General features: G+C 42.3%; 1 protein-coding gene and 1 long non-coding RNA gene across 3 annotated transcripts; one reads left to right on the plus strand and one right to left on the minus strand.

The window, feature by feature from the left end:
• Positions 1 to 9,056: 9,056 nt before the first annotated feature.
• On the minus strand, positions 9,057 to 22,681 carry ETNPPL (ethanolamine-phosphate phospho-lyase). 2 transcript variants are annotated; one of them, XM_058024938.1, is made up of 13 exons: positions 22,553 to 22,681; positions 20,995 to 21,113; positions 20,668 to 20,827; positions 19,713 to 19,787; positions 18,181 to 18,274; positions 16,990 to 17,106; positions 15,207 to 15,289; positions 14,484 to 14,709; positions 13,461 to 13,615; positions 12,679 to 12,768; positions 12,342 to 12,472; positions 11,395 to 11,462; positions 9,057 to 10,638 (listed from the first exon to the last, which is right to left on the minus strand). In XM_058024938.1, the coding sequence occupies exons 1-13, from the start codon at positions 22,606 to 22,608 to the stop codon at positions 10,507 to 10,509; spliced, it is 1,506 nt and encodes a 501-aa protein (XP_057880921.1). In that variant the 5' UTR covers positions 22,609 to 22,681; the 3' UTR covers positions 9,057 to 10,506. The 2 variants fall into 2 exon arrangements, with proteins under 2 accessions (XP_057880921.1, XP_057880922.1); XM_058024939.1 differs by lacking the exon at positions 22,553 to 22,681 and adding an exon at positions 22,248 to 22,320.
• Positions 22,682 to 22,776: 95 nt separating this feature from the next.
• On the plus strand, positions 22,777 to 26,461 carry LOC131083853 (uncharacterized). Its single transcript, XR_009114489.1, has 2 exons — positions 22,777 to 22,903; positions 26,177 to 26,461. It is a non-coding gene; the product is annotated as an uncharacterized LOC131083853 (long non-coding RNA).
• Positions 26,462 to 26,746: the final 285 nt, after the last annotated feature.

The following is a 26,746-nucleotide window of genomic DNA, read 5'->3' on the forward strand; positions in this document are numbered from 1 at the left end:
CTCATCCAGCATAATATTTGTCAAAATAAACTTCCACTCTCTCTGTCCCCAAAATTTAGTAAGCTGTTTATGTACTGAATCAGCTCAGGGTGGCTTGTGGCCACATTGGTTTTGATCTGCCAGTAGCCAGCCTAAAATTGTCACATCAAATCCTCACCCCAGGTGTGTGTTTTGTGGTCAAGAGCACAGTACTGAAACGTGGGCTTCCTGCCTGGCTAATCCAGGGCTAGGATACAATCTCCCATTTTGTTCAGAGCACCAGCTTTTAGCTCTGTCAGAATTAGAGCCAAGGAAAAGAAATACAGGCTGCTTGAATGATGTGAAGTTATCTATTGACACTATTTTGAATTTTTATTGTGTTTCCTTTTAATATATGTTTTTGTTCAAACATTCCCAATAGAAAGAGTGGCTGCATACATAAAGGAATATTTCCTTTTTGACTTTATAACCCCCATTGGAGGAGGCTGACCATCCCATTCTACAAGAGTTAAAAGTTATTGAGTAAGCAGTTCTGGCCTGCTAGATGGTGCTGGAAATTAGCATCAAATAATTTCTAATCTCTCTTGCAGGCAAAAAGAGTAAAACAGTCTAAAGAGCCACTGACTCTGATTCCCAGTGTCGTCATTGCTGTGTTCAGAGTCTCTAGAAGACTATGGCAACCAAAATTTTGAGCAAAACTATGGATATCTCTAAAAATAATGTTAATGGATGTCATGGTCATTCATTGTGCAGCTGTAGTGTACAAGCTGGTCTTCTCCCTACTCCTTTCAGAGTTACTGAGACAGAGTCTGCTGTGCAAAGCACAAAAGGGTCTTGGGTACTGTGGTCCTGAAGTTCTGAACCTAAAGGTACAGATACCCTAAGAACATTAGTTACAATGTCTGCTGTAGAATTCAAGGATGTCAGCAGGAATTAATCAATAAGAGATTCTCCAGGAGAACTCCCTTCTCTTTTATTATTCCCTTTATCCTCACTGCAGAGCTAAATTAAATGTATATCAAAAAGCCTACTGGAAAAGGAAGAATAGCTAGAGAAAATATCAAACTCAAGTACATCTGAAAAAGAGATCTCAATTCTGATATGTGTCAGATCCCAAATTCTTCCCTTCAGAGTGAGTGAATTAATCTAAAATGGAATGAGGCAGACTCACTCCAGAACAAGTTTTCACACATGAGTTATTCTGCAACAATTATTGCAAAGTATGTTTACTCTGTCCTGGTCAGAATTAACTTACAAGTGCAGACAAGTCATTCCATTAGACTTGAGAGAATTGCAAAATCATTTAATAAAGATAATTAGTTATAAAATCCTCAATGGCATTTGTAGTTCATTTTGGTTTTGTTTTTCACAGCATTTTGTGAGCTGGCACTAATCCCCTCCATATTTTTTAAATAGTAGAGAACCTTGTCAATTCTTCTGTGATTGATAGCGTGTGCCCAAATATTTATAACAGAACTGTTGATGTGAAAATTGATAAGGAATCAGCAACTCAGGGACCATTTGAAACTTAAATAATGAAATCTCTGTTGACAGCACTCATAGCATTACAGATATAAATTATTCCAGAGCAGCCTAGTGAGTGTTTATGATTTTCATAGAGGGAACACAAAGAGAGCTGTCAAAGGCATGAACTTGCACATCCCCCTTTTCCCAAACTGTGGCCATCGCCACCTTCATTGCCACATATTTGTCCCTCACTGATCTCTAAAACAGCAGGAGAATGACGTTCTTGGTGCATTTTGTGTCAAGATTCAAATCAATGTTGACTTTGTCACTGACATTTCAATGGCAAGCACACGTCCCTGTTCAAAGGATGAATTTTGGCACTGTCTACTTGAGTTGATCCTTTTAAAAGTGCTTCAACATCAACGGTAGTATTTGGCTCTGCATGCATGATTTCTGGGCAGCTACTCAAAACTTACTAAGCAATAATCTTTTTGTTTAATCATTCACTGCAAACATGTTACATAAAATGGTCTGATAACAGAGTCATGAGACTATTTTTTCCACTGCTATTGTACAAATTATGAGACTTAAAAAATTCTGGAAGATAGGCAGAGCAAAATTAAATTTCAGGCTGCTGTGAGAAACAGGAAATTTTTTCAGACCAATGGAATTAGGTCTTGTTAAGTAACTGGTGCACCTCTTCCCGTGGTCTATTGATCATCTTCTGGAAAGCTCAGGTGCTGAAGGGCTGCTGCATGTTTTTTGTTCAGTAGCAGTAGGGGTGAGGCAGACATCATGCACCATTAGGAGCTGCATAGGCTTTTATGAAGGCAACACTTGTGTATTGTCAAAAAACTTAAACCAGTTCAAGAAAGCCATCACTGCATCCTCACTGGGAGAGATTCTTGGCAGTGAGATGAGGCAATGCTGCTGCTGCTCTGAGGCCCTCAGCGAGTCCCTACTGGGAGCTGCATTGTGTCAATCTCCACACAAACATTTGCATGGTATGGAAATGTACTGGCACTGCTGCATGCTCCATTGGCTGGCAGGGATTTCTCCCATCTGTCCTTCTGTTGTGCACTTAGAAGGTGCTTGAAGTGTAGGACTCTCTGCTTCCTTGTTGTTATTTCTTGTTTGCCTCTTGCTTAAGACAACCCATTGCCCGTGGGCTGGAATGTGTCACCGCTTTCTCCCCGTGTGATCTGCCCTTCGAGCCTACAGCTCAGCTTCTCCCTTGAGCAGTCTGCTCTAAGTCATGGTCAGCCAAAACGAGCCAAAAGCCACTCTTGCTCTGCAAGGAGATGCTGCAAATGAAGTGCTGTTCATGCAGAGAAGGCAAAAGCACAGGGGTAGAAAATGCAGGTGTGGCTGGCGAATGTTATGGCAGAAGTGAGCACGGTATTTGGGCAGGCTGTGGAGCTGTTTATTGTGCAAGTGTAAAGCAGCTAATTGAATAGAAACCAGTCTGGAAAAACAGGAAAGAAAGAACGGACTGTCTGGAGGTAATTCACCATTCAGCAAGCACGGGGGATTGTTGCTGGACATGCCAAAGTTGCCATCTTTGACTTTCAGCTCCCCAGCAATTGGCCTGGAAGCCTGCCTTGAAACAAGGCAGGAGGGAGGGCAGTCTCTCAATGGCCTTAGGGAAGGGAGATGAGAGAAGTTAGCTGTCTTGTTTCTTTCCAGACACATTTTTTTGGGAAAGGTAGTGAGGGAGTGAGATGAAAAGCAAGTAGAAATTTTCTACAATAGAAATTTTCTCTACAATACAAATTTTCTCTACAATAGAGATTTTCCTCTAGGCAATTTTGAAGATCTTGGGTCTTCTGGCAAATATTCCTCTGTAGGTGCTGTAGTTTTACATGTTGAGAAATTATTTTGTTTTCAAAGAGCTAAATAATCCATGTGGAGCCCTGGTCAGAGACACCAGAGCAGTACTCTGCAGCCTGTAGCAGCATTGCAGGTGCAGACTTGCAGCCCCACACTCACCCCCAGAGCAGAGCCCCTCTAGCTTAGGAAGGGTCAGGACCATGAAGTCTGATGCCTAAGACACTCTGCTGCCAGTTTTAGCAAGGAAGATAAGCTCTGCCACAACAACTGCAGGTAAGTTTGCAAAGTGGTTGTAGCTTCCAGCAATTTTCCTGTGTGAAGAACCCTTGCTATTTTTGTTTACAGGCACTCTCTAGGCATTCAATGTTTCAAGGCTCTCATGCACTTTTTAGCTGTGAGGTTTTCCACAAAAACCCATTTCTGACAGTATTAAACCTATAGGTAAACCAGGTTAATCCATTTAAGATGTTTTGTTGTAAAAAATTCTCAGTTTGAGGAATGGCATGCAATCAAGACCTGGACTCTTAAGTGAGGGCTTCATTGTTGTTAATGTAGTCTAATTTGTCAACCCCACTTTTAAGTCTGTGTTTTTCAGGATTTGTATTTAGATGGAAGTTCCTTTTTTTCCAGCACTGGCCGACAGATATCTTACTGGCTTTTCCTTTTCTTTCTTTTTCCCTCTGTAGAAATTTTTCCCATGACAGCAGCATGATGAAATATTCTTAAAGGGTTCCCCTGCTAGTATTTGTCTCTGAAGCTCCCCTCCCTTCATAAAATGTTTTTCATCTCAAAAATATGTCCAATGAAAGTTCTCTCTGTTTCATATTACATTTATTGAGTATAGAGAGGTTGCCTCACAGATAAATTGCTTTGGAACACGTGTATACATGTTTCTGTATGCTTTTGTGCAAATATGTGTGTGTGTGTGTATATATATATATATATACAAAACCTTACTCATAGATGCATAATGTACATGCACACATATTATTTCCAGAAGAAGTGCTAGTATAAACAGCTGCTATTTGTTCTTGTAGACTGTTCTTCTGGAATGTAAAATAACAAGTTTATACAGAAGGCAGTATTGTTAGTGGCCAGAAAAGTTTTGAGAGACAAGGAGGAAGAAGATGTTTGGCAACTTTATGATGCTGGAAGCAAAATAAAGTGAGGAAAAAATATACCTGGAGCTGGGTACCAGCAGCAAGCACCTGAAGGTTTGTGTTGCTTTGACTGTACTATGGGAGAAGGGAATGTTTCCAATATGAAGTGCTCTCTATGCATGCTTTCCAGTCTGTCACATCCCCGCATCCCCCTGGTCTCAAATCCAGACTGAGAAAAGATTTACAGTGTAAGGCTGGTGTAGTAAAAAGAGAAGAGGATTCTCGTTGGGATGAAGCAAATGAGAAAATAGGCATGAAGAAAAAGTCTTCTGAATTTTATATGAAGCCTTTGGCATTTCTGGGCGAATAGTTTCCTACAGTGCTTGCAATTAACTCTCCAACCTCTCCCATTAATTGGGAAGTAGTTTAAGGCACTTTAGACAAAAGAATGTAGATGCACTCCTTACCTGTAGATATTTGTTATATTTACACATCAATGTCAGAAAAAAACTTTCTTGGATCAAATCCAGCTTACTCTGGAAGTAATTTCACTGCCATTTGGACAAAAAAAGTGTGTCCTCATTTAATTGTGAGTTAAGAAAGCAACATTAAGTGCTGTGATTATTTTTGCATAGAGGCATAATTTGGAAGGAAATCTGGTTCTGTCTCAGAGACTTGTAGGTCTCATCTGTACTCAAATTCTGTTCTTCAAAGATGAATGTGAAAAATATAGTCTGTCCTTATAGTCTCGTTTATTTATGATTTATGAGCTCTGTGTCTTGCCTAATAGACAATAGGAGAAAGCTAACTTAATTGAGAGCTGGTTATAAGCACTGTGAACAGAAACCTTTGTTCTCAAGAGCCAGCCACTGGAGCGTGTTAGCAGCGCATTTTCCAGATGAACTCCTTTCATGCCTTATTTTGTGACTAGAATGAAGAAAGTAAGCAATGGGTACCAAAAGTCTTCTAGTTGTTTGAAGTATCTCTTGGCAAATGAAAATATATTTACAGACCTTTAAGCTTCCTGGGAGATGCTAGCCAGACTGCTCGTGTCATGGATCAGTGGTTGTGTCTTTTCATTTCTTCCTGATATTTCACAAAATCGGTCTCTGAATATGTCCTGCCCACCATAGGGGTTTATTCCCTGATAAAATCACTGGCAAGTTAGGAATAAAATGAGATAACTCCAAATAAGTAAACTGAGTGAACTAAACTTTGGGTCTTGCAGTCCTGTATCATCAGCATTGTTCCTGATAAGGTGATTAACCTTTACAAACCTTAATTAAAGTTATTGCAGCTGCTGTCACACATGGAAGTAAATAGAGACATAAAGATGTTAAGTCACTATCAGAGCTATGTAATGGATCAATAGTAGGCTGAAGCCAGGAATCCTTTCCGGGTTTTCTTGTGACCCCAGGACTTTCTGCCTTGTCGATTATTAAAGACTTTTAGCAATCTTCAGTGCTGTGCCAAAACATTATTTTTTTCAGGTTCTTCCCCTTCCTTTAATTTAGTTTTTAATTCCATATTGTTGTAAATGTGTGTCATTGTGATATTGGAGCAGTGTTTACCTAAGACACATGAATGGCTGTGAGCAGAGGTGGAGAGACTGAAACCTGTTTTGCTTAGAGCACATTGGTTTTGAGCTGCAAAGCTCAGGGAGGGCTCTAAACCTTTGGTGTTTTGTACCTTGGGCTTTCATTTCAGCCCAAACCTTTTTTCTTTTGAAATATTGGCATGAAGAGCCCTCCTCTGCAGAGTTGTCTCTCTTGGACTTTCATCTCTGGAGGCTGAAGCCTACGGAGATCATGCAACACAATCCAGGCATTCAAGCCAGTGGGAAATGCAAAGGTATAACTTGCCTCTTCTATTTCAGCTTTTCTGCTCAACCACAGGCACCAACAAAATCAAATGTTCCAGGTAGGAAAACAGAAATGTGTGTGGATAGCAGAGATAGGGAAATTCCATCCCAGTCATTTGGCCTCCTGTTCCCTTGCATAATCCTTCTGGCAGAGCTTGGCTGGCAGCAGCACAGGCCAGGTCCAGGTTTGAAAAGAGACACTATAAGAACACCTGCTCAAGCCATCACTGAGAAACCTGAAAAATTAAACCAACCTTTCTACTCCTATGAGCTTATTTGACCTGCTTGCAAGCATGTCACCTGTTTTTTTAAAAGTTATTTTATTAAATTGGAGACAAAGCCCATAGTGGCAGGTCAAAGATGCAGCTACAACAGGCTTCAGTGTGTGTACACAACTATACATCCCAGTGCTTTATTTGGTCTTCTCTAATAAATTACCAATTGCCTCTTCTTTGACACATTCTGGTTTTTTCAGCTCTTAGCTTAGAGTAGCTGCAGCACTGGGGGCTTACTCTCCAAGAAATACCTGTACAAATTCATTTTGCAAGAGAATCCACTTAGTTATATTTTTATGATGGGTGTTGATGACTTTTTTTTTAAGTGTGATTTTTTTTCATTTTTGTGCCGAAATTGTCGCCCCGGTTAGACATTTAACTCAATTTTTACCATACTAAAAATAAGGTTTTGTCTCTGTTTTACTTTTCTTTTTCCAAAAAAAAAAAAAAGTGTTGTGCATTGCAATGACACGTAAAATATGTTTTTCAGGCTTGTCCCTTGATCCCCTTCATTTACCTCCCTTATTTTATGAGCTATAATCAGAACTTGCTGCTTCTGGTTGTGTGTGTGGGACTTTTCTGGACTTTGCTGTCTGTAATTTCCCAGCCACCAAGCTTAACAGTTGTGAAGATTATAAATGTATTATCTGAGAAGAGGCTGTTGTATGTCTAAACACCATTCATTTAAAAAGCAACAGACAAAATATAACACCCCTGAATAATTCTTCTATTCAGTGTAGTCCCATTGCAATGTTTTGCAGAGGTAAGGCTGAGGCTTTTCTCCCCATATGAGGACAAGTGGCATCATACCCTGTTTCCCTGGCAGCTCTGCAGTGTCGTGCTGACATGGCAACTTTGGATGCTGATTCTTCTCTCCTGAACAGTGCTGTCTAAGGCACAGCTTCCTGCCTCCACAGAGTTTCAGTCCTGCTCTCTTTCACGCAGCAGAACTGGCAGTGGGCTCGGACTCTCAGCGTCACATTTTCATTGGTGTTGGCAGCAAGCACTGTCCTCCCTTGTTCCCTTGCTCTAACTGCTCTGTTTGTTGAAATGCATAAATGTGCAATATAAAAGTGATGGGAAAAGTGGCAAAATATGAGAATTCAATAAAATTATCTTGATTGGGTTTCCAGTAGGATGATGAGCTAGAGTGAAGATACAAGTGACTAACTCCAGTGTGATGCCCACTTGGGATGGATTCCTGCCTTTCCCTCACTCCACTGTCTCTTACTCCTTCATGAGCCTATTCCTTAGCCTTCCAGAAAACTTGGGGGGGAAAGGTGTGGTCTTATATTTATTCTGCAAGGTTGGTGAGGGGAACTGGCTTATGGAGTTGTTTGATAATGAGAAGGGCTGGGTGGAGGTTGAAATACATGGCTGAAACAAGGACAGCCAGGACAGGAGAGGTAGAAAGACAAAAAAGGGAGATGGAATTGGAAAGGGGGAAAAAAGCTTTGCCTGTTTAGTGGAGGGAATATATTTGATCAGTTCAGCTGACTGGAACTGTGGTCCCTGTGTTTAACCTTAATTATTTCTTCTTCCACTCTCTCATCCTTTGGTCAGGCTCTTCCAATTAGAAAGGCCTTCACAGTAGGGAATGTGCATAATCATCTGAGTAAAGAGTGAGATGCTGTGGGAACACTGATGCAGCAAGTTTAGTAGGTGCAGCTCAAATCTTGGTAGCTGTTGGATTGTTTCCTCCATTTAAATGATTGTGGCTCTTTTTAGTGTGCATCATAGGAGTGATATTCTCTCTTGTTAAAGGAAATAGAACACACAGTTTTCCTAGGTAACCTGATCTTTGCAAAATGAGCAGAACCAATAGGTAGAGAACTTCCTGACTTGTGAAGCAGAAGCTGGGTGAAAAACACAAGTGGCTTGGAGCAATGGTTGTTCCAAATATTTTGAGCATGTGCAGAACCAAGGCACAGGTACAGGGAGAAGCAGAGAGGCACAGGCCTCTTGTGTTTATCAGGTGGCAATCTTCAAAGCACCCCATCTTAGATTTAGGCTAATCAGATTTTTTAAGTCTAGTTCTTTGACATAATTTTGAAAATTAAATATTAATGACTTGCCACAACAGCTGCTGTCACAGTACAGGCTGGTACTGGGCCCTGTGCCTTTGGGCTTAAGCCTTCTAATAAATCACACAAGTATTTGCTTGCTTGCTGCTGCACACAGGGGATGAGGTGAAATATAAGTAGTGGCACTCCATACAGGGAGTAACTTTAACTGTGCCTTTAGACATACCAAATAAAGTTAACTTAGTTCTTTGTGTACTTTCATTTTGGAAAAGACCTGTCCTTCCTGGTGCAGACGTAGCAGGGAATGAACTGTGGCAGCTGAGGCAACATTTGGCTTGAAGGCTGAGCTGCCAACAGCTGAGTGCCTCAGGGAAACACAGCCTAGTCAGTTCTGCCTTGGCATGGGGACAACCTCCAGCTAAAACTGAGGTTACTTCCCTCAGCAAGTAGGTGTTACTGCAGAATAAAAGAAAAACAAAAACAAAACCACAAAACCCCAAAACCAAAACAAAAACCTCTCTTTGTGTAGGACATCATAATTACAAACCAGAGATTTATTTTTATGGAAGAATTATTCAAGGATCATGAAACAGAAAATAAGCCAGCTCGAGGATGTTGGAAAGAGTTACACCAGAAACATGGACATAAATGTAGCAAATTGTGGAAAACATGAAATTAGATAAAGTGCTCAATTTTCAGTCATATATCACTAGGATAATTAGCAGCAATTAGGAAACAGCAGAATTTAGGGTATTAAGATTGAAGAGGAAATAAATACACTTTTTATTTTTTTCTGAAGTACAAACTACTTGGAAAGCCCTCAGTGTCCTCCATAGCATGGAGTTGTTCACGTATTAAGAAAGAGAAGCAGGGCTTGTGTGCTGCCATTGAAATTTAACACTGACAGTGAGGAAGGTCAGCCTGAATTATCTGCAGCACTGGTTGCATGCATGGTTTATGCAGTGGTCCCCTCCCTTCAGTAACCTCTCCAGTGTTACCATTTATCTGTCAGAATCCCATGGAACTGGTGTGCAACTCCTCATCACCACTGAGAAGAAGTACCAGCACTGCTTTGACAGGATCAGGCAGCAATTCCCATGACACTCAAAACAACTCAAATCCATGGGAATGCAAACTAGGCTGTCCCTGGGAACCTCATTTTTAGACACCTTCAGGTTAAATTCAATCAATCAGTGTGTCTGAAATTATATATACTTTACTTGCATATTTTATAGATTGATAGGATCCAATCTATAAACTCTAGGGGAAAAAATTTAAAATCTTACTCTATATAAATATTTATAAACGTTGCTTTATTCATAGAAAATTAGATTCTTTATTTTCCTTGAATTTATAGTGAGAGTGCCCTGCATAGACATTGTGTTTCTACACACAGAGTTGTAGACTCTTAGTAGAGCATTGCTGACATTAGCAAAGCTGCTCCAATTTATATCAGCTGGGAATATGGTCCATAGGACCTAAGATACACTAGAAGATAATAATGATTTCTTTCTCAAGCATTGTTTAGTGAATTCAGCCATTAAAACATGGGAACTAATTAACATCTCAATATTACATATTGAAATTTAAAATATTGTAAAAATAGCATGTTAAGCTTATATGTTTAAACTTAATAGGATTGGCATTTGCTTTATGACAGTTAAGCAAATCAGATTCTGCATAATATGGATAAATCTGCAGTTTTCACCAAGTTTGTGTACCTATGTCACACCTGCCATCAGCACCAAGGTATTTTTGTATCACTTGTCCATTCTGTGACATCTAGATTTCAGGCCACATGGCACAGTTCTCATGTATCTGAAAAGGTATTTTAAACCTACTGAAGCTAATAGGAATCCAGGCAGTTTATGACTAGGCTTCAAACAGATCCTAGGACTCAGACTATTGCACTCTTCATCTCAAAAGCAAGACGGACACAAATTCAAACGGAGTGAAGAAACCTTCCCTCTTCATGTTCTTATCCTTTTACTCGGCACTGAGCGTTTTTTCGAATAAATCCCGTTTTCTTGTCGGCAGGCAGCTCCATTCACGTGGCCAATGCTTTCACTGGCACCTTCTGGCTGAGAACTCTCCTCAGTGGTCTGAAACAGAAAGCACATCTCAGTGGAGGCATGTGTGTGTCTTCCACCCCCTGGACGTGGTTCCCCTTAGGTAGCTCCAAACCTAGTAAAATCTAGATATGTGGCAAATTACTCATCAGGTCTCTGCTTAACTTTCACACCCCATGGCAACTGAGCTATTGCATTCCCATCCCCCAGCGGAAAACCCACCAAGGGACAGCTCAGCAGACTTTCCTGTAGAGAGGGTGACATGTTTTTAAGGCTGTGAGAAATCATATGTGATTTATCCAGAGCTGGGGTTCAACCTAAGAAGTCCTAATTTGGATGTGTGTCAGCCATTCATACTCAAAGAGCTATGGTGGAAACAAAATCCTTGGAACTCTCTGAAAACCTGGACACCTTCCAGGCTGCAGGATTGCTTAGAAAGCCAAATATCTTTCAGTGGCATGTAATACCAAGAACCAATAGCTGCTGACTGCAGTGCTCATGACTTTGCGTAGCCCAAAGTCTGGGTGGTGTTGTTTGCACACAAGCAGATAAGGCAGGTGGCTTGTCTATAACATGCTGTTGGTCTGGATTACTCAGCTCTTTTCAGATTTACCCCAGTGAGACAGGACAAATCCTCTCAGGTTTCTAGCAGTGAGTTACTCTCTGAGCTCAGTTTCAAGGCATGGAGCCATTCACACTACCAAAAATGAAGGCATGATCTACCAAAGTAATTTATACTTGCTTTGCCAAACACTTATCTGAAAAAGAGTTAAAAAAATTAAAACATACTTTTCTTTTACATTGCACATTTGTAGATGCATTATTTTCTGTCTTCATTCCAGTGGCCTCTTCCAGTTCTGAAAATTAAAGCAATAAAAAAATACTAAATTAAAAAGAAGTGGGGGAAGTAAGCATACCCTCAATTTAGTAGCTGCCTGAAGTTAAAAAAAATCAACTATTCCTCTGGGCATTTATCACACAGAAGAATAGCTGAAGAGTGATGAATACTTCCTAAAACATTTTTGAGGCAATGTGATTAATCTGTCAAGACTGCCTACCTTGGGGGTATTTAGAGAAAAGAATAAAATTAGCAACTTGACTGTAGCATGGGGTATCAGAGACACCTTTCAGAGTGGAATTCTGCCTTTTTCCAGCAGGTTAATGGAAGTCTAACTTTAGTTGTTATATTCTCAGAAGATGGGAGCATTTAATGTATAACAGGCTCCAAGAGCCCTCATGCTAACAGTATAACTGATGTTATTTTCCCCTGGGTTGGTCCTCAGGTAAAAAAAAGTAGAGCCTGAAAACCTTCAGGCTCAATTTGAGTGAGACAATCAGGTTACAGTACTCTAGTTAAAAAATAAACAAAAAGAAAAAAAGAAAAGGCAGAGCACATTATGGAAAGTTACACCAGTGTGTCTGCAGTGTCTTTCAGGCCTGTGCTGAATTTAATATATTCACTCCTTAACAAACAGCACATGTGACCAGAAATGAGTAATAACATTGAGTCTGTAAGAGAAAGGTTGAGGAGCAGGATTTTGTCTAAAAGTTTAGATGAAATACATATGGGGGTATTTGTATATATTTATAATAATTGGCATTAAGAATAGCAGTTTGATGAATGGTAAAAAATGCAGTTGATTACTTTCCCTTGCATGTAATGGCCTAGGCTGTGATGGTGTTTCCTTGGGAAATAAACAAAGAAGAGATTCCTTTGAGCCTTAGAGCACACATACCTGTAAGAAGTGCATCAAGAGTCTCCACTGCATGTTTTGCATCTTCCATTGTGAAACACATTGGTGGTTTAAATTTTAAAATATTCCTGTAGGGTCCATCTGCACTGAGAAGGATTTGATGCTCTTTGAGTCTGTGGAAAGAGGAAACATCTGTGTTAGATACAGGTATAAAACTGTGTCCTGTCACTTCCTTCAAGCTAAGACAGATTTTGAAAGTTTTCTTTTTTTAGTATTATGTCACAAAAAACTACACAAACTGAAAATAAAATTAATGACTAACTGCTGGAAAATGTTAGGAGGGTTTGATCACTGCACACAGTCTTTAAGAGCTACTTACTTGTAAATAAGATGAAGGGCTTCAGCCGTGGCTGGAGTTCTCTTCTGCTTATCTTTCACCAGATCCACTCCAACAAACAATCCAACACCCCTGGAGTAGAAAAGAAAAGACAAGTGAAATCCACTGTCAGTAGCCCAAACCTCCTGCTGCAAATGCAATACCTGTTTCTAACAACTGCAATTCCCTTCCCTGGGGTGCAAATGGGGGAAGGAGAATGGGAGGGGAGACTTTGTCTTTGGTCACCTTTTGGCAACTTCACACAATAAAATGGGATAACAGGTATTTATGGATAAATACATTTACCTGGCTCATTTATGCTATGTGGCCTGATAAGAATGACAGAATAATCTTCTTTCATGCTTATCCTGAAAATCACAAGCCAGGGAGACAAAAAAAGAAGTACAAAACCCTGCAACCCAAACTCTTCCCCTGGAAAAACCTGGAGGCAATTATCAATGGCAGTAACATGAGATGAGGACAATTCATAGTAATATATCTCAAGAAAATCCCAGAGATTTTAACAAGGTCTGCACGAGTACAACAGTGTGCTGACATCTTGGTTATTGCATGTGGATGGCTCTTTCTCCTGCTCTCCCAGAACTGTTTTAGTGGCTATGCTTGTAAGTAATTAAGCAGATAGATATATATATATTGCCTTTCAATAACAGTTTTGGGCAGTTCATTTTAAAAGAGAGGAGTAGCAAAATCATGGCATGTTTCTGTGTTCCACTCACACCAAGTTTGCTGCTTTTTCTTCTCTGACATTGCTGTGATGCACCCACCTGATATCTCCCACTAAGGGATGCTTCTCCTTTTGCTCAGCCAGCAGCTCCAGGAGATAATTTCCTACACTTGTGGCATTCCCTTGGAGATCTTCTTTCTCTATTACATCCAGTACAGCCAAGCCAATGGCACAAGACACTGGATTGCCTCCAAACTGAAAGCAAAGACAAAACAAAACATGTAATCAAAATCAAAACCTAACAAAACAAAACAATAACCTGCGGGTATCCACGTTGTTTTCACTTGCCCTCTCCTGCTTGGCATGTCATGAGGAAAGCTCAGAAAGGTGGGGATTTTGTGGCATTCAGGCTGTGGAACATCATCCCCTACATTTGGGCAAGGGAAAGGCTCCCTCTTCCTCTGCTCCAGGTTGCAGTAATTTGAAGATCTCAGGACTGAAGAATTCAGCTGATTGCACACGCAGGCAAAATGCTCCTGGGAAGAGCAGTGGGTGGTAGATTTGATATCTTTTTATCCAGAGAGTATAAATTCCATTTGAAACAGGGGAATTCATGGTAGCTGGGAAGAAGGCTGAGTCACAGGAACAGAAATCAGGCTCTGTAAACGAGAAGACTGAACCTCTGTGGCATGCACACAGATGAAATATTTTCTGGTAAAGGGTCACTGTTTTGTTAGGTGTCAGTTGCAGAGCCAGGTCTGCCAGGTCATGAGCTCCACCAGCATGGAGCCTATCCTAGAAAATGGAATTTTACATAATCAACATTTCAAAGTGGGAAGAGGGAAAGAGACATAAGGAAGAATTTATCTGTATCGATATGAGCTGAGGTGCATGACCTGCCAGAGAGCTTGTGCTGGTCCATATGATGATGTAACACTTGATACAGAGCATATTTCAAAGCCTCTCCACCTGCTTTTAGATTTAGACTGTGGTTGGCTCAAGCTCTTAGTAATGTGATGCAGTGATTGCTGCAGATGTTATCTATATCACCTGGAGAACTTCTAACTGGTAGATGCAGACCAAAAGAAAAATAAAAAGGGCAAAGCTTCACCTATGAACTTACTGTATTGAAATACTCCAGTCCAGAAGCACCAAAACCTTCAGCAATTTCCCTTGTTGTGACCACACAAGACATGGGGTGTCCATTGCCAATGGGCTTTCCCATGGTGACAATGTCGGGCACAAAGTCTTCACCTTGCAGCTGGAATGCCCAAAAATGCTTCCCAACTCTGCCAAAGCCAACCTGGACCTCATCAGCTATGAACACTCCACCTGCTGCACGCACATACCTGAAAACAAACACAATACCTTGAGAGTCTAGTGCTGCAGAACACAGGTAGGCAATCAAGGACAAGGCAGTCTGCATCACAGAAATTCTGCAGTGTGAGACCAAGTTAGGAAAAAAAGAAGGAATACAGTTACAGCTATTTTATAGCTATGAAATTTTTAGTATGCTACATGATAAGAAAAAAACAAAGACATTTTAATGTCAAATAGGAGTACTGTAATGGTACTGTAGGATTATAACTGGTTTAACTTCATCTTCCATCAAACTTATGGCTGAGGATCAAAGATAGGAAAAGAATAGCAATTATCTAGCTAAAAATTAGCTGATATTCCATAAAAAATTGAACTGAAATCATACTCTCCAATAAGCAGAAAGGAACCACAGACAGCCAAGAACAGGAGAAGTTAATAGCTGAATTGATTAGATAAGTCTATAGTGAAAAAAAGCTATTTCTTTCTTTAATTTCCCCATTACGCCCCTCTGAAGTGCTGTACGTACTCTGCCACTTTCTGGAAATAGCCCACAGGTGGAATTACTTGGCCTCCACAGCTCTGCATGGATTCAGCTATGAAGGCAGCAATCTACAAGAGACAAACTCGTGTGAGAGCTGTGTTCATCTACTTGGCCTTGGCAGAGACATCTAACAGTCTAGAAATAAATGTTTAAATGTGGGCCTTAATTTAATCACGCAATAGGCTGGACAACTGAGAGATCTTGAAAACAGCTATGGCTAAAGGATTTATTAATTTTGTAATCAGAGTGCCCAAATCTGCAGTAGCCAGGGCCACCTTTGCAGCCTGATGGGAATGCAAGGATCTCCATTAATCCTTTGTGTTTAACTGGATGACATTTCCTGGTGTCAGTGGATGCTGGATTAGCTCCTGGGAGCCACATAAATTTATTTTAAAATGCCAGTTTACAGGACACACACAACAGTGTGTACCACCTTCCCTAAGAGGTTAATAAAGCTTGCAGGCGTATGTGGGTTTTTGTTTAATCCTGAACACCAGGTGGAGGTGGGTGGCAGCTGACCTGTAAGATGACCTGTGGCTACCCTTTGGGCACCCCTGCCTAATGCACATAACTACACAAATAACATGTCAGCACGAGGCACTTGACAAAAGAAGAGAAAAATTCTACAGATGAAATAATTCCAGTTGCTAGGAATGAAAAAGAAAGTTATTTCGAGTCAGGAAGGGTAAGAACAGCAGATCAGACACACTGGAACATCAAAATTCGTTTCTTGTCAACAGCAGAGGTCTATGCAGGACAGATTCAATATTACCCCAAGGTGTCAGCACAAGTCTGCTATTTAAGGGATTGCATCCCCACACCACTTGTGAACCCCTCCCTGAGCATCAAGAGGTCTCTGTGCTGGTGCAGTCTTCCTGGAAACAAGGCCGAGCAGTAAGGCGCAAAGAGCCGCACGCTACGCGTGAGCACACAGCCAAAGAGTGCGCGGCTTCCCACTGCCTGTGAGGCTTAGCCTTTAGCACAACTTGTCCTGCCACAGGTCTATGCCACCAAAACCTAAGAAATGTGCAAAAGAAAGGAAACAGGGGAAGAAAAAAACAAAACTATCCGTTAGTAGAGAATAAAAAAGAAAAAAAGCTGATGAAGAAACTAAAAGAGGGGTGATGTAAGCCCGTTGGACTAGAAGGGAACATGCTCCAGTCTCTGCTGAAGTCTTCTGGGACTTCAGTGGGTTCTGGATCAAGCTCTACAAGTCTCAACACACTAATGCCATCATATAAAAGATTAACACACATTTTAGGTACACCTGTCTGTTTTTATCAAGGTCATAGTGTGTATGAGGGAAAGTTTCACCTTTTTATATGACTTCAAAGTCATCTTAACCAAACAGGCTCAGAAATGTAGTTTTGGGATTTTTTCCAATAGACTTTCTCCATGTCCTGGATTTTTTTAAGTCTTTGCTAGAATTTGTGATGTAGTTTCTCAGCTGGTCTCAAACATTTCCCTACTGTATTAACAATCTATCAATTCAATGCATAAAATAAGAAATTTAACAGCTTTGATTGTATCTGCTTATATACAATTGTATTATCGATCCTTTAATTATCATAAAGCATCAGATAGAAAAATTGCAGAGAACCATGATAGAAAAATGCAATTTTTAAGCATTTTAAGGAGAACCCATGACAGAAAAATGATGGGGGAGGGAAGCACATGAAATTGGGAAAGAAACAAGTCCTTAGTTGTCTGTTACACACCCCCATGCTAAAATAAATAGGTGAAGCCTCAGCATTTCTAAAACACACACCTTGCGTCCATTCTTCTGCGTTTCTTCAATTATCTTTTTCACCTCTTCAGCATAAGCACTTGCTGGATCTGGGTGGTCTTCCCTGTATTTCCCTCTGTAGATATCTGGAGAAGGAGCCTGAAAAGACCAATTTATTTATTTGTTTTTATGAAGGAAATACTTCTATGAAACTTTTACTTTGTTTTCTATTATTCCACTTTATTGGCTTTTCACACAGACAGCTAATAAGAGTTAGTACAGCCTGAATTGCAAAAATACTTACTGGAGCTTAAACTCAATCTGGGTCTGTCATGCCCAATCCAATATTACTGAACACAGCTGCTGTAAGAACCATCATCTACCTCATCCACCTTTCAAGACTGTCCTTCCTCTCCCTCAAGACACAATGATGAGTACACATCCACCTCCTTATTTCAGATTCTCATAGAAGATCCCTTTCAGCAACTGGGCAGCAGGGTTCTCTAGTCTGTCACTTCCCTCCTGGCATTTTAGTCACGGTACAAATCTGTGAGACATTCAAGCTTCTACAAATGGTGTTAGGAGCCTCTACAAATGGTGTTAGTCACTGTCTCAGTAACTGAGAGACAGAAAGTGGTGCAGAAAGGTGGATGCTACTTTGGCACTGTGGTTAACACAAGGAGGTCTAGACAGGAAGGGCCTGCTTGGTGTACATTTCTAGACAGAGAAAAATTTTTGTCTTTTTAAGATGCACAAGTTTGTCACTCCCTTAGACAGTCAGGAGTCCTATAACCCAAGCTATGCAAACTTCTGCAATCTGCATTTCCAGTTTTGGAACTAGACTCAAAGTCCTGCATATCTCTAACCAAACCAATGCAATGGATATTGGCTAATTTCATCAAACTGTGTAACTATACAATGCAGTGACTAAGAAAACCTGTAGCACAATGAAGGAAGTGATCAGCCCCACAGCTGAACACCTTAGAAATCCAAAAGCAAACAATTTTGCTGTACTTATTCCAGTGAAATCAGCTGAGCATATGCATACTAGCACCAGCAACACAGAATGAAAAATATTTACACTAGAAGTGGGTAATACAATATGCTGCAGAACAGGCAAAATTACAAAAAAAAAAACCAAATCCAAAACAAAACATGCAACCAAACAAAAAAAATTCCAACAACAAAACAAAACCACAAAAACCCCCAAAACAAACTAAAAACCATACTTACCACATGCACATACTCCTTCTTGCTGTCCTTTCCCAGCTGATTAAATTTATAGGGGCTGATATCGATCAGAGATGTAACATGGCCATGGTAAGCACTGCGTGAGTGTTAAATATCCAAGTCACTTTTCACCAAATGTACAGAAGAACCAAATTTACAATTGTGCCTATATATCATCCAGACTAGCAACCATATCTGCATCACAGCAGCATTGTTTGTGAAGGGATCTTGATTTAATTTTCTGTCTTTCCCTCAAAGACAATATGAAATTGCTGTTGACTTTAATTCACTAGCAAGACTGGAAACAGGATAAAATCAAGTGCCAACATGGGGACAGACCAAGAGGATGTCTGGACTGCACTGATTTCCTAGAGCTGAAAGGGGGGTCCAGCTGCTTCATTTCCAGCCCACTCTGGCCAGCCCAAGCTTTGCAAGCTGGACCCCACCAGCACTGGGAAAACTCTCAGGAGTGTGCATGGCATGAGGAAGTGGGGACCTCATGCAGCAGCTGCCCATCACTGTCTGCCCTGAAGATATTGCAGGTGAGAGGGTTTGGCAGAAGCCACTGTCACTCAGGAAAAGGATTTTGTTGGAATATAAGTGTTTATATTGCAGAGTATGCTAAAGCTGGTTACTATTGAAGCCAACTGATTTAGAAATGAGGGACTGCAGCCTTTTGAGCCTAAAGCATGCAGCATCTTTATTCAGGGAATAGTAAACACTTTTGTTCAGCCATAAATTTGAAGTGAATCAAACCCCAAACCAAAGACGCGTCATGATTTCTTAGTAGAACACACATAGGTTAGTATGTTGCTAACAGGGATCTGAATATAGCTGAGTCAAACCAGCTTTGTGCTGCTCAAATAGACATGTGCCCTTGCATCTGCTCTGGCTGGACTTTCTAATCACAACCTGAGAAGAAAATCCAGCACTACAGCAACATCACCAAACCCACAGCTGCATCTAGGACAGGAAAACCATGAAATGTGGTCAGCCACCTACCCTGAGGCTGGCAGCCCTCCCAACATCTCCTGATTTTGCAGTCCCTTGGTTTTGTGTGCATGCTTGTGTTCACTGAAGGAGACTTGAGCATCATTGCAGCACTGCTGCAGAACTACAGGATCTTTCTTCTTGACCACTGAATATTTATTTGTGCAAAATGAAATGTGTCCAGCAATGCATGATGAAGAGAAAGCACTTTTTCCAGAGCAGCCCAGTAGCCAGACCACTCACTGCTTTTGAAACCAACATTTAAGTCTCTGGGATGAATTGCTCTGGGAGTCTGTGGGAAATGCCCTCTAACAGGTGCCTGACCTTCTGGGGTGACCGACAAGCTTATTTTTCAGAGATCTTCAAAACTTGTGTTTATCCAAATGTGAAAAAGGGATTTCCTGATCTGTTCTAATAAAAAAGCAACAAAGCTTTTCTTTCAGCAGGCGGCGGAGTACAAACAGCAGGGGGTTGCTGCAAAGCTGCTTCTGAAGCAAAGGCAGGAGCTGCTGGCTGTGCTCACATAAGCTGCTCTGTGTACTCACTTTTCCAGGGTGATCACATCTTGGTGCCCACGGTACTGCCGAGCCAGCCGCAGAGCAAGATCATTTGCTTCAGACCTGCACGGAAACAGACACACCAGCAAAGCAGTGAGGGAGCACTCCCAATAAAAAGGGTGTCCTGACAGAAGGCAAGGCATGGGACTCATGGATATAAGAAATCAACACAGCAGACTCTGTTACTCTACAGATTACATTGCTAAGGTTGAGACTATAAGTGCCATGTAAGGGGGCAAAGATAAAACAGCCCTTTGTATAAACAGCAAACAAAGAGATGCTTTCTTTCCCTCCCCCAGTTTGCCAGTAGATATTTACCTCCCCTTGGTACAAAGGAGGCCAATTTGCAGCTGAGAACACAGTGCAGTCACCAACCCTCAAAAAGCAATGCCCCATCTCCCACAGTCCACAACTCCTTTCTCCCCAGTGCTTGCACCATCACAAATCTGTACCCTGGAAGAAGACTCAAGCTTCCAGCCTGATCTGTCACAGCTCCTCTGCTCACAGGCTGTCTGTTTTGGACATGTAAGTGATCACAGACTACCAATCTGCCTAAAGAGGACTAACTTGTTTCCAAGGTTATCTGTCAATTTACAGAAGGCGTTCTTCAGTCTGTACATAACATTCACCAATTTGCAGAATTAATTTCCTCTTCTTGCTTTTTCCCTTTTTCCCCCCCACTCTTTTTTTTTTTTTTTTTTTTTTTTTGCATAGCATTCAGAAGGCCAGTTTCATGTTTTGGCTCTCTTGCTTGGAGCCATCACTCTAAATATGATGGCTGCAAATAGGAAGTAAGTTTTGATCAGTGCTGGATATATTTTTGTTGCAGGTTACTAAGTCCTACTTCATAAGATTTAGACCAAGCTGTCCTGAGTGTCTGTCTCAAACAGGAGCAAAATAGTCATAAAGAACAGTCATTTAAAAAACCACAACTCAGACCTACCCAGAGTTAACAAAATAGCAAACGGAGAGTTTCTCAGGCAGGGTGGCTGTGAGTCGCTGTGCATACTGAACAAGGTTGTCATGCAGGAAGCGAGAGTTTGTGTTGAGCAGCTCCATCTGTTTTGTTGCAGCCTTTATCACATATGGATGGCTGTGGCCCACTAAAGAAGAAAATTATTGGTTATTACTATCAAGCCAGTTCAGTCAATTACTGAACCACAAAAGGATGTTCAGAGAAGACTGTGAACACCACCACTTGGCAGAAATGTGTCTTGATCCCTACTGGAAATTGAGGAATAGAAGCAGTCTCCCAAGTCAAACTGCTTACCATGTGCAACGTTGTTGATGCAGTCTAAGTATTTTTCTCCTTTCTCATCAAACATATATTGGCCTTGAGCACGGACTATCTTCAGAGGGTCCTTGGCATAGAAAACTTTGCAGGAAGGCCTAAAACATAATAAACATAACACCATTTTAATTTTCACACTTTTTCTCCCTCCTTTGAGTGTTGAGGAGGTTGATTTTTTGCAGCTCTGGAGACAATTGCCTCCTTCTGCAAAAAAAGCTAAAAGCCTGTGAGTAATTCAGGTGGTGGTCAAGCAGGGGCTCCTGCTCACAGTGAAAACCCCTGCCTGGGGGCAGGCACAGTGGGAACAGAAGCTGGTCTTTAATAAGGGTGTTTTCAAAGCTTGACTCTGCCTGCAATTGATTTCACAGGAGAACAGTGTCTGCACGTTGCTCCAGGTCCTTATATGTCCTGCCGTGTTCCTGGGCTGCAGCTCTGCTTGTTTACATGCCTTACAGACATCCATGGCCAAATCACTCTCTGGGACTAAAGGAAGCTGTTAAGCACAGTTTTATACTATAGCCAAAAAATCCTTACGCAATGGAGGGCTGTAGCATATAGAGGTCACAGTCAGACAAGAACAAACACTAATGCCTTGCAGGCTTTATTTTCAGAGGTGCTGAGCAGGTCCTAAAACCCTCACACTCTCACCCTGTTTTCTTTGGATAAAAATCTTTAAAAGCAGCATTTTATAAGCACCGCAATCACAGTGACTTCCACCAAAACTCAAACTCCTTATAAAATTAACCAAAGTACTCTTCGAACACTCTTTTATTTTTCTCCCCCCGCCCCCCCCCCGTGCCCCCCTGTTCTTGGAGAATGTGCCAGCTATGTAATTATGTTGAATGATATTACTGAGCAGAAGGAAAGTCTTCTGAACATTTAGCAGTGTTTATATGAACTTGGATAAACACAGTTGTTTCCAGGTAAGTCTGAGAGTTATTGTTGGGTATACTGAGGTTATGAACTTGTCAATGTGACTCCTGCATAGTGAAGCAGTTTGCTTTCTTTCTCACAGCTTCTAACCGCGATGCAAAGCCACACAATTTCCTGTGCTGCTGATACATTCTTTTTCTTGATCAGTGTCGGTCACAACCTCTGGCAGCCCTCCTGCACGTCCCTCAGTTAAACTCAGCTCAAGGAACAGCAACAGGTTCATTCAGCGGACACGGCTGTTTTGCAGGTGCACGCACAAAAACACCCCAACCCTGCGCAGCCTCATTTCACACACACACCTGGGTACCACATCCCGGCCGCTTGCTCTGATCTGTTGGAAAAGCGAATTTGATGGGCAGCGCTCTAACGACGGCATCCCTCCGCCCGCCTGGGGAACTCCGGGTGGCCCCGAGCCCTGGCAATCCAGAGGGATGGCAGCTCCTGTGTGCGCCCATGTCCCCCTCCCCGCTGGGTCCGGAGGGGCCGCCCAGCGTTGGCAGCCCTCGGGCAGCGCCGGACGGGCGCTGTCACCAAAGACAGACCTTCCTCCTCCTCCTCCTCTTCCTCCCCTCTGCCCCGCTCCCGGCCCCGCCGCCGCCCCTACCCGATGTGCTTCCTCCGAAGGGCGAGGGTCTCCGCCTTGCTGTAGAGCTCCTCCATCCCGCCGGCAGACAGGCACGGCACGGCACGGCACGGCACGGCACGGCACGGCACGGAGAGCACGGTCCGTCCGTCCGAGCCGCCGAAGGGTTCCCCGCCTCTTATCCCGGCGCCGGCCCCGGGCAAACCCCTCCTCCCGCCTCCCTCCCTCCCGCCTGCCCCGCCGGGACGGGACGGGACGGGGCAGGACGGGACGTCCCGTTCCGACCGCTCCCCCATCCCCATCCCCATCCCGCTGGGCTTTCCTGGCGGGGGGACTTGTGTTTCCTCTTGAGCTGAGGCGGGCCAGCCGCGGGTGAGTCCTGTGCCTTGGAGCTGTGCTGGTTTTTTGGTTTTGTTTCTGTTTTTTGCTAGGGGTGCAGAGCAGCACAAATTGGCGAACAACCGGCTCGGTGCGTGGGGACGGTCCGGCTCCCACGCGCGATCCTGCCATTCCTGCCATTCCTCGGTCATCCTGGTGGCCACGGCGCCACTGCCACAAACATGCGGGAGGGGGGTGAGGAACACAAAGCGGATTATTTAATCAAAATCAGGGCCATAATTCAATGTTCCTCTCTGCCTCTTATGTCCCCAAATCTGTTTGTAAGAGTAGGCTGAGGTGTATATGCCCATCAAAGCCAGTATCACTATTTCTGCATTTCTTAAAAAGTGAGGCAAATTAGTAAGATCTACAGCTTGCCGGGTTTTGTACGTGTACCTAAAGAGCCGTGGTGCTCAAATACGTTGGTTCACTCTTAGGTCCAGGCAATATCTAAATATACCTAGTCCTTGATCACTTCGTAACCACAGAAGCAAAAAAGAAGTGGCTTGCTCGAATGTGGCATTTCTGCATGGTTACATTGATAATTACTTCGCTGGACATCAAAGCCCACAGGAAAAAGAGGGGAGAATAAGACGAGGTTGGAGGGGGGGGGGAAGGAGGACAGAATTCCCATCAAGAGACATCACATTTCAAAACAGCGAAGAAGCTGCTGGTGGAGCACCTCGGATTCACCTTCTCGCTGCCAAGCACGCACCGTCTCCTCTGGAGGCTGCGTGAGCAGACAGCACGAACACTCGCCCACGGCCCTGCTACCCCATCTGCAGCTCGTCTGTGCCACCTGCAGCACTGTGTTTGGAAGAGTTTTCAGAGAGCATATGTAAAGCCACACAATTTCCTGTGCTGATGATACTTCCTTTTTCTTGATCAGTATCCAGCAAGTCATCCTAAATTCTGCATATTGAAGAAACATACTTCCTGATTTTTACTTTTTAAAATATCTCTGCCAGCAAGCCACCTTTCTGCTTCTCTAGACAGCACTTCTTTCCATCCAGTCATTTACTTGAGCTTCCTCAGTGTTAAATTTGAAGCTTTGACATTCTATACTCCTGCTCCATTGGAAACCTTGCCTCACTAGCCAACAGTAGCAGAAGTCATAGCAGCTCCACCTCTATATCCCAGCAGAGACAGCTGCTGCCTGTCTTCAGTGCCTTGTCCAGACAGGAAGACATAAAAAGACACGAAGGAATTGCCAAAACTGTCAGCTAGGGCAGTATTGTACAGGCAATGAGGAAATTCATTGATGGGTCCTCAAGAAGAGAACAGGCATTTAGATGTGCTAACATCCAAACAGAGCCAAGGCTAGAGTCTGTCAGGAATGCTCTCTGCAATGCTTTTCCCTTTTGCCTGCACCTCTGAAAACTGGGCAATGATATTCAGCATGGGGTGGATGCAGTTCAAGTTGTACTACACCTTACGTACTGACTTAGCAGCAATCCCTGGTACCAGCAGTGCACAGAAGGGCTGGGGCAGGCAGCATCCAAAAAGAATTTCAGGAGAGATGGTTTTCCCACACTGGGCTGGTGCCTGCCATCTATCGGTGCTGAGCACAGCCTTGTCCCTTCCTCCAGGGCTGCTCCCGATGCCAACACCAGAAAATCTCGGCTGTTTATGCTGATGTGCCTCGTCTTGCTCATGTGGAAACCCTGGGCCACAAACAGCTCAGAATATTGAGCTGCTACTTTAGAAGCATGCACTGACAGTCTGGTATCAGGGCTTTTGTTTCAGGTTTAGCAAAAGCAAGTCTGCCCACAGCTAACTTATAACAACAGCAAACCTCACCAGGAAACCTTGAAGTGGCAGGTGAAGTAGAAGTGGGAGATTGTTTCTTTGTTCCTTTAAAGAAAGGGTCGTAACAATCAAGGAAATATCCCTCCCTCTTGGCTTATACTTCTTTCATGCTCTTTTGATACCATGAGCAGGAGCAAGCCTGCCAACTCTCACGTGTGGAGTCTCTCACAAGATTAGCAGAGACGCTGACCCACACACAGGCCTTTGCAGCACCACTTGCCCTCACAATGCTATGCAGTAAATACTGCCAGGAAATACTTCATGCTATATAGTAGGATTAAAACAGTTTCTTTTCTTTTTTTCTTTTCCAAAATAGTTGTGTTTTTGTAAAAAGCCAAAAATACAAACCAAAACATGCCGTTTACTCCATCCTGCTCTGTTTGCCTTATGAGCATTTTAATTTTCTTTCTTTCACGCTTGTTTATGGGCTTTGTCCTGGCATGGTATCAGAAATCAGCAGCCTGGCTTCCTGTATAAAGGATGAAAATGAGTAAATATTTCTAACAGTTACCCAAAGTATCTGAGTAAGGTGCCTCTGGCTACCGATGTAACTGTGAAGGGGTTACTCTGAAAAACAATATATTGCTGGTGCATCCTGAGATGTAAACCCACTGCAGATGGATTTGCTGTGGAAATTGATCTGCACCAAAGATCTGTTTCAGTGCAGAAATTTAAAGATGGACAAACCATAGCTGTCTGCACCTTCTCAGGGACGGGCAGCTGCTTGGCATTTGCTCTGGAAGGGGACTGGACCTGCCTGCGAGTTCATGCAGTGACCGGTCCAGCAGGGCCCCCAGTCAGTTTAGCACCGGCTGTGTTGGCAACACTTGTTTTTATCAGCTTCATCTTGTTTTTATCAGCTTCATCTCAACCAGAATCAATTACCTCACAACGATTTTAATATACCAAATAGAAGAGAGATCCTAAAAGCTGGCAAAAAGTTACCAGATACTTGTTAGCTCCAGGAGGGAGCAGCCAAATGTGATGTCAGACAGACCTTGTGACAGCTCCACTTAGGTGTGGGCACTTTGGAAACTCAGTCAAGCTGTAACCTGCACGTAAAAAAACAATCAGGATATTTATTAGCTATTGAACATTCTGTCTTGGTGTAAGCACATGAAATAAACCCCTGCATCCTGGTTATGTTACAGGAGCATGTCCACAAACTAAAGCAGCTTGAGTAAAAACTATACTAGCAGAAAGAGATCTCTCTGAAGAGGTTTGTGTACAATATTTTCTGAACTCTACTGGTCATATACATATATATATATATATATATATATATATATTTATATACACTCATATTTATATGTTCAAGTAGACACCTGAAAACATTAAGATAGATAGACAGACAGATAGATAGATAGATAGATAGATAGATAGATAGATAGATGTACACAAATATATAGATATGTATATATGCAGCAAACCAATGTATTTTTTTTTTACTGCATCTAGGAGATGGGAAAGTAGAATGCCCTCCAGCTGGAATTTTCCAAAGCCAATGGAAGAGAAGACAAATTAGTAACCCTGGGAAGACAGAACCCTGCAGCAACATGACATGTTTTGGCATTCCCTTGTTTTCCTTTATTTGGGCGCAGTTGTTACTACTTGCTGGAACCTGAAATGCTTTGTCAGCTCCTTAGTTTGTTTTGGGGTTTTTTTTTGTTTGTTTTTTTAACCTTTATGTGTTATTATAATGGAACCATAAGGTGAAGCTGTGTGAGAAGAGGACATAAAAAGCCACTTCTGTTGCCTTATTTTTTATTTGGGTAGGGATTAGCAGGTTTAGTAGGTCCACAAGGCAGTTACATAATAGCCTATAAGTATTTAATTTAAAAGTTCCATTAAAAAAAAGAGGCAGAACTGGCAGGCATTTCACATGCAGTCCTGCATGTGCTCTGGCACATCACACAATTATGCAGGAGGCATGTGAATGGGGGGCAGTGCCAGAGGGAAAGTCATGTCCCATGGCTGCAGGAGGATGGGAAGGCTGTTGGATATTGGTTACCTGAGGTTTGGCCCTGA

The sequence above is a fragment of the Melospiza georgiana genome, chromosome 5, assembly GCF_028018845.1.
Source record: "Melospiza georgiana isolate bMelGeo1 chromosome 5, bMelGeo1.pri, whole genome shotgun sequence".
In the NCBI taxonomy this organism is placed as follows: Eukaryota; Metazoa; Chordata; class Aves; order Passeriformes; family Passerellidae; genus Melospiza; species Melospiza georgiana.

Coding starts and splice junctions, on each gene's coding strand:
- ETNPPL (XM_058024938.1), bottom strand. CDS start 22,608: ATGGAGGAGCTCTACAGCAAGGCGGAGACCCTCGCCCTTCGGAGGAAG. Junction 12,473..12,678: donor GCCCTTCATCTTATTTACAA/GTAAGTAGCTCT, acceptor CTCTTTCCACAG/ACTCAAAGAGCATCAAATCC. Junction 11,463..12,341: donor TCTTGATGCACTTCTTACAG/GTATGTGTGCTC, acceptor TTTAATTTTCAG/AACTGGAAGAGGCCACTGGA.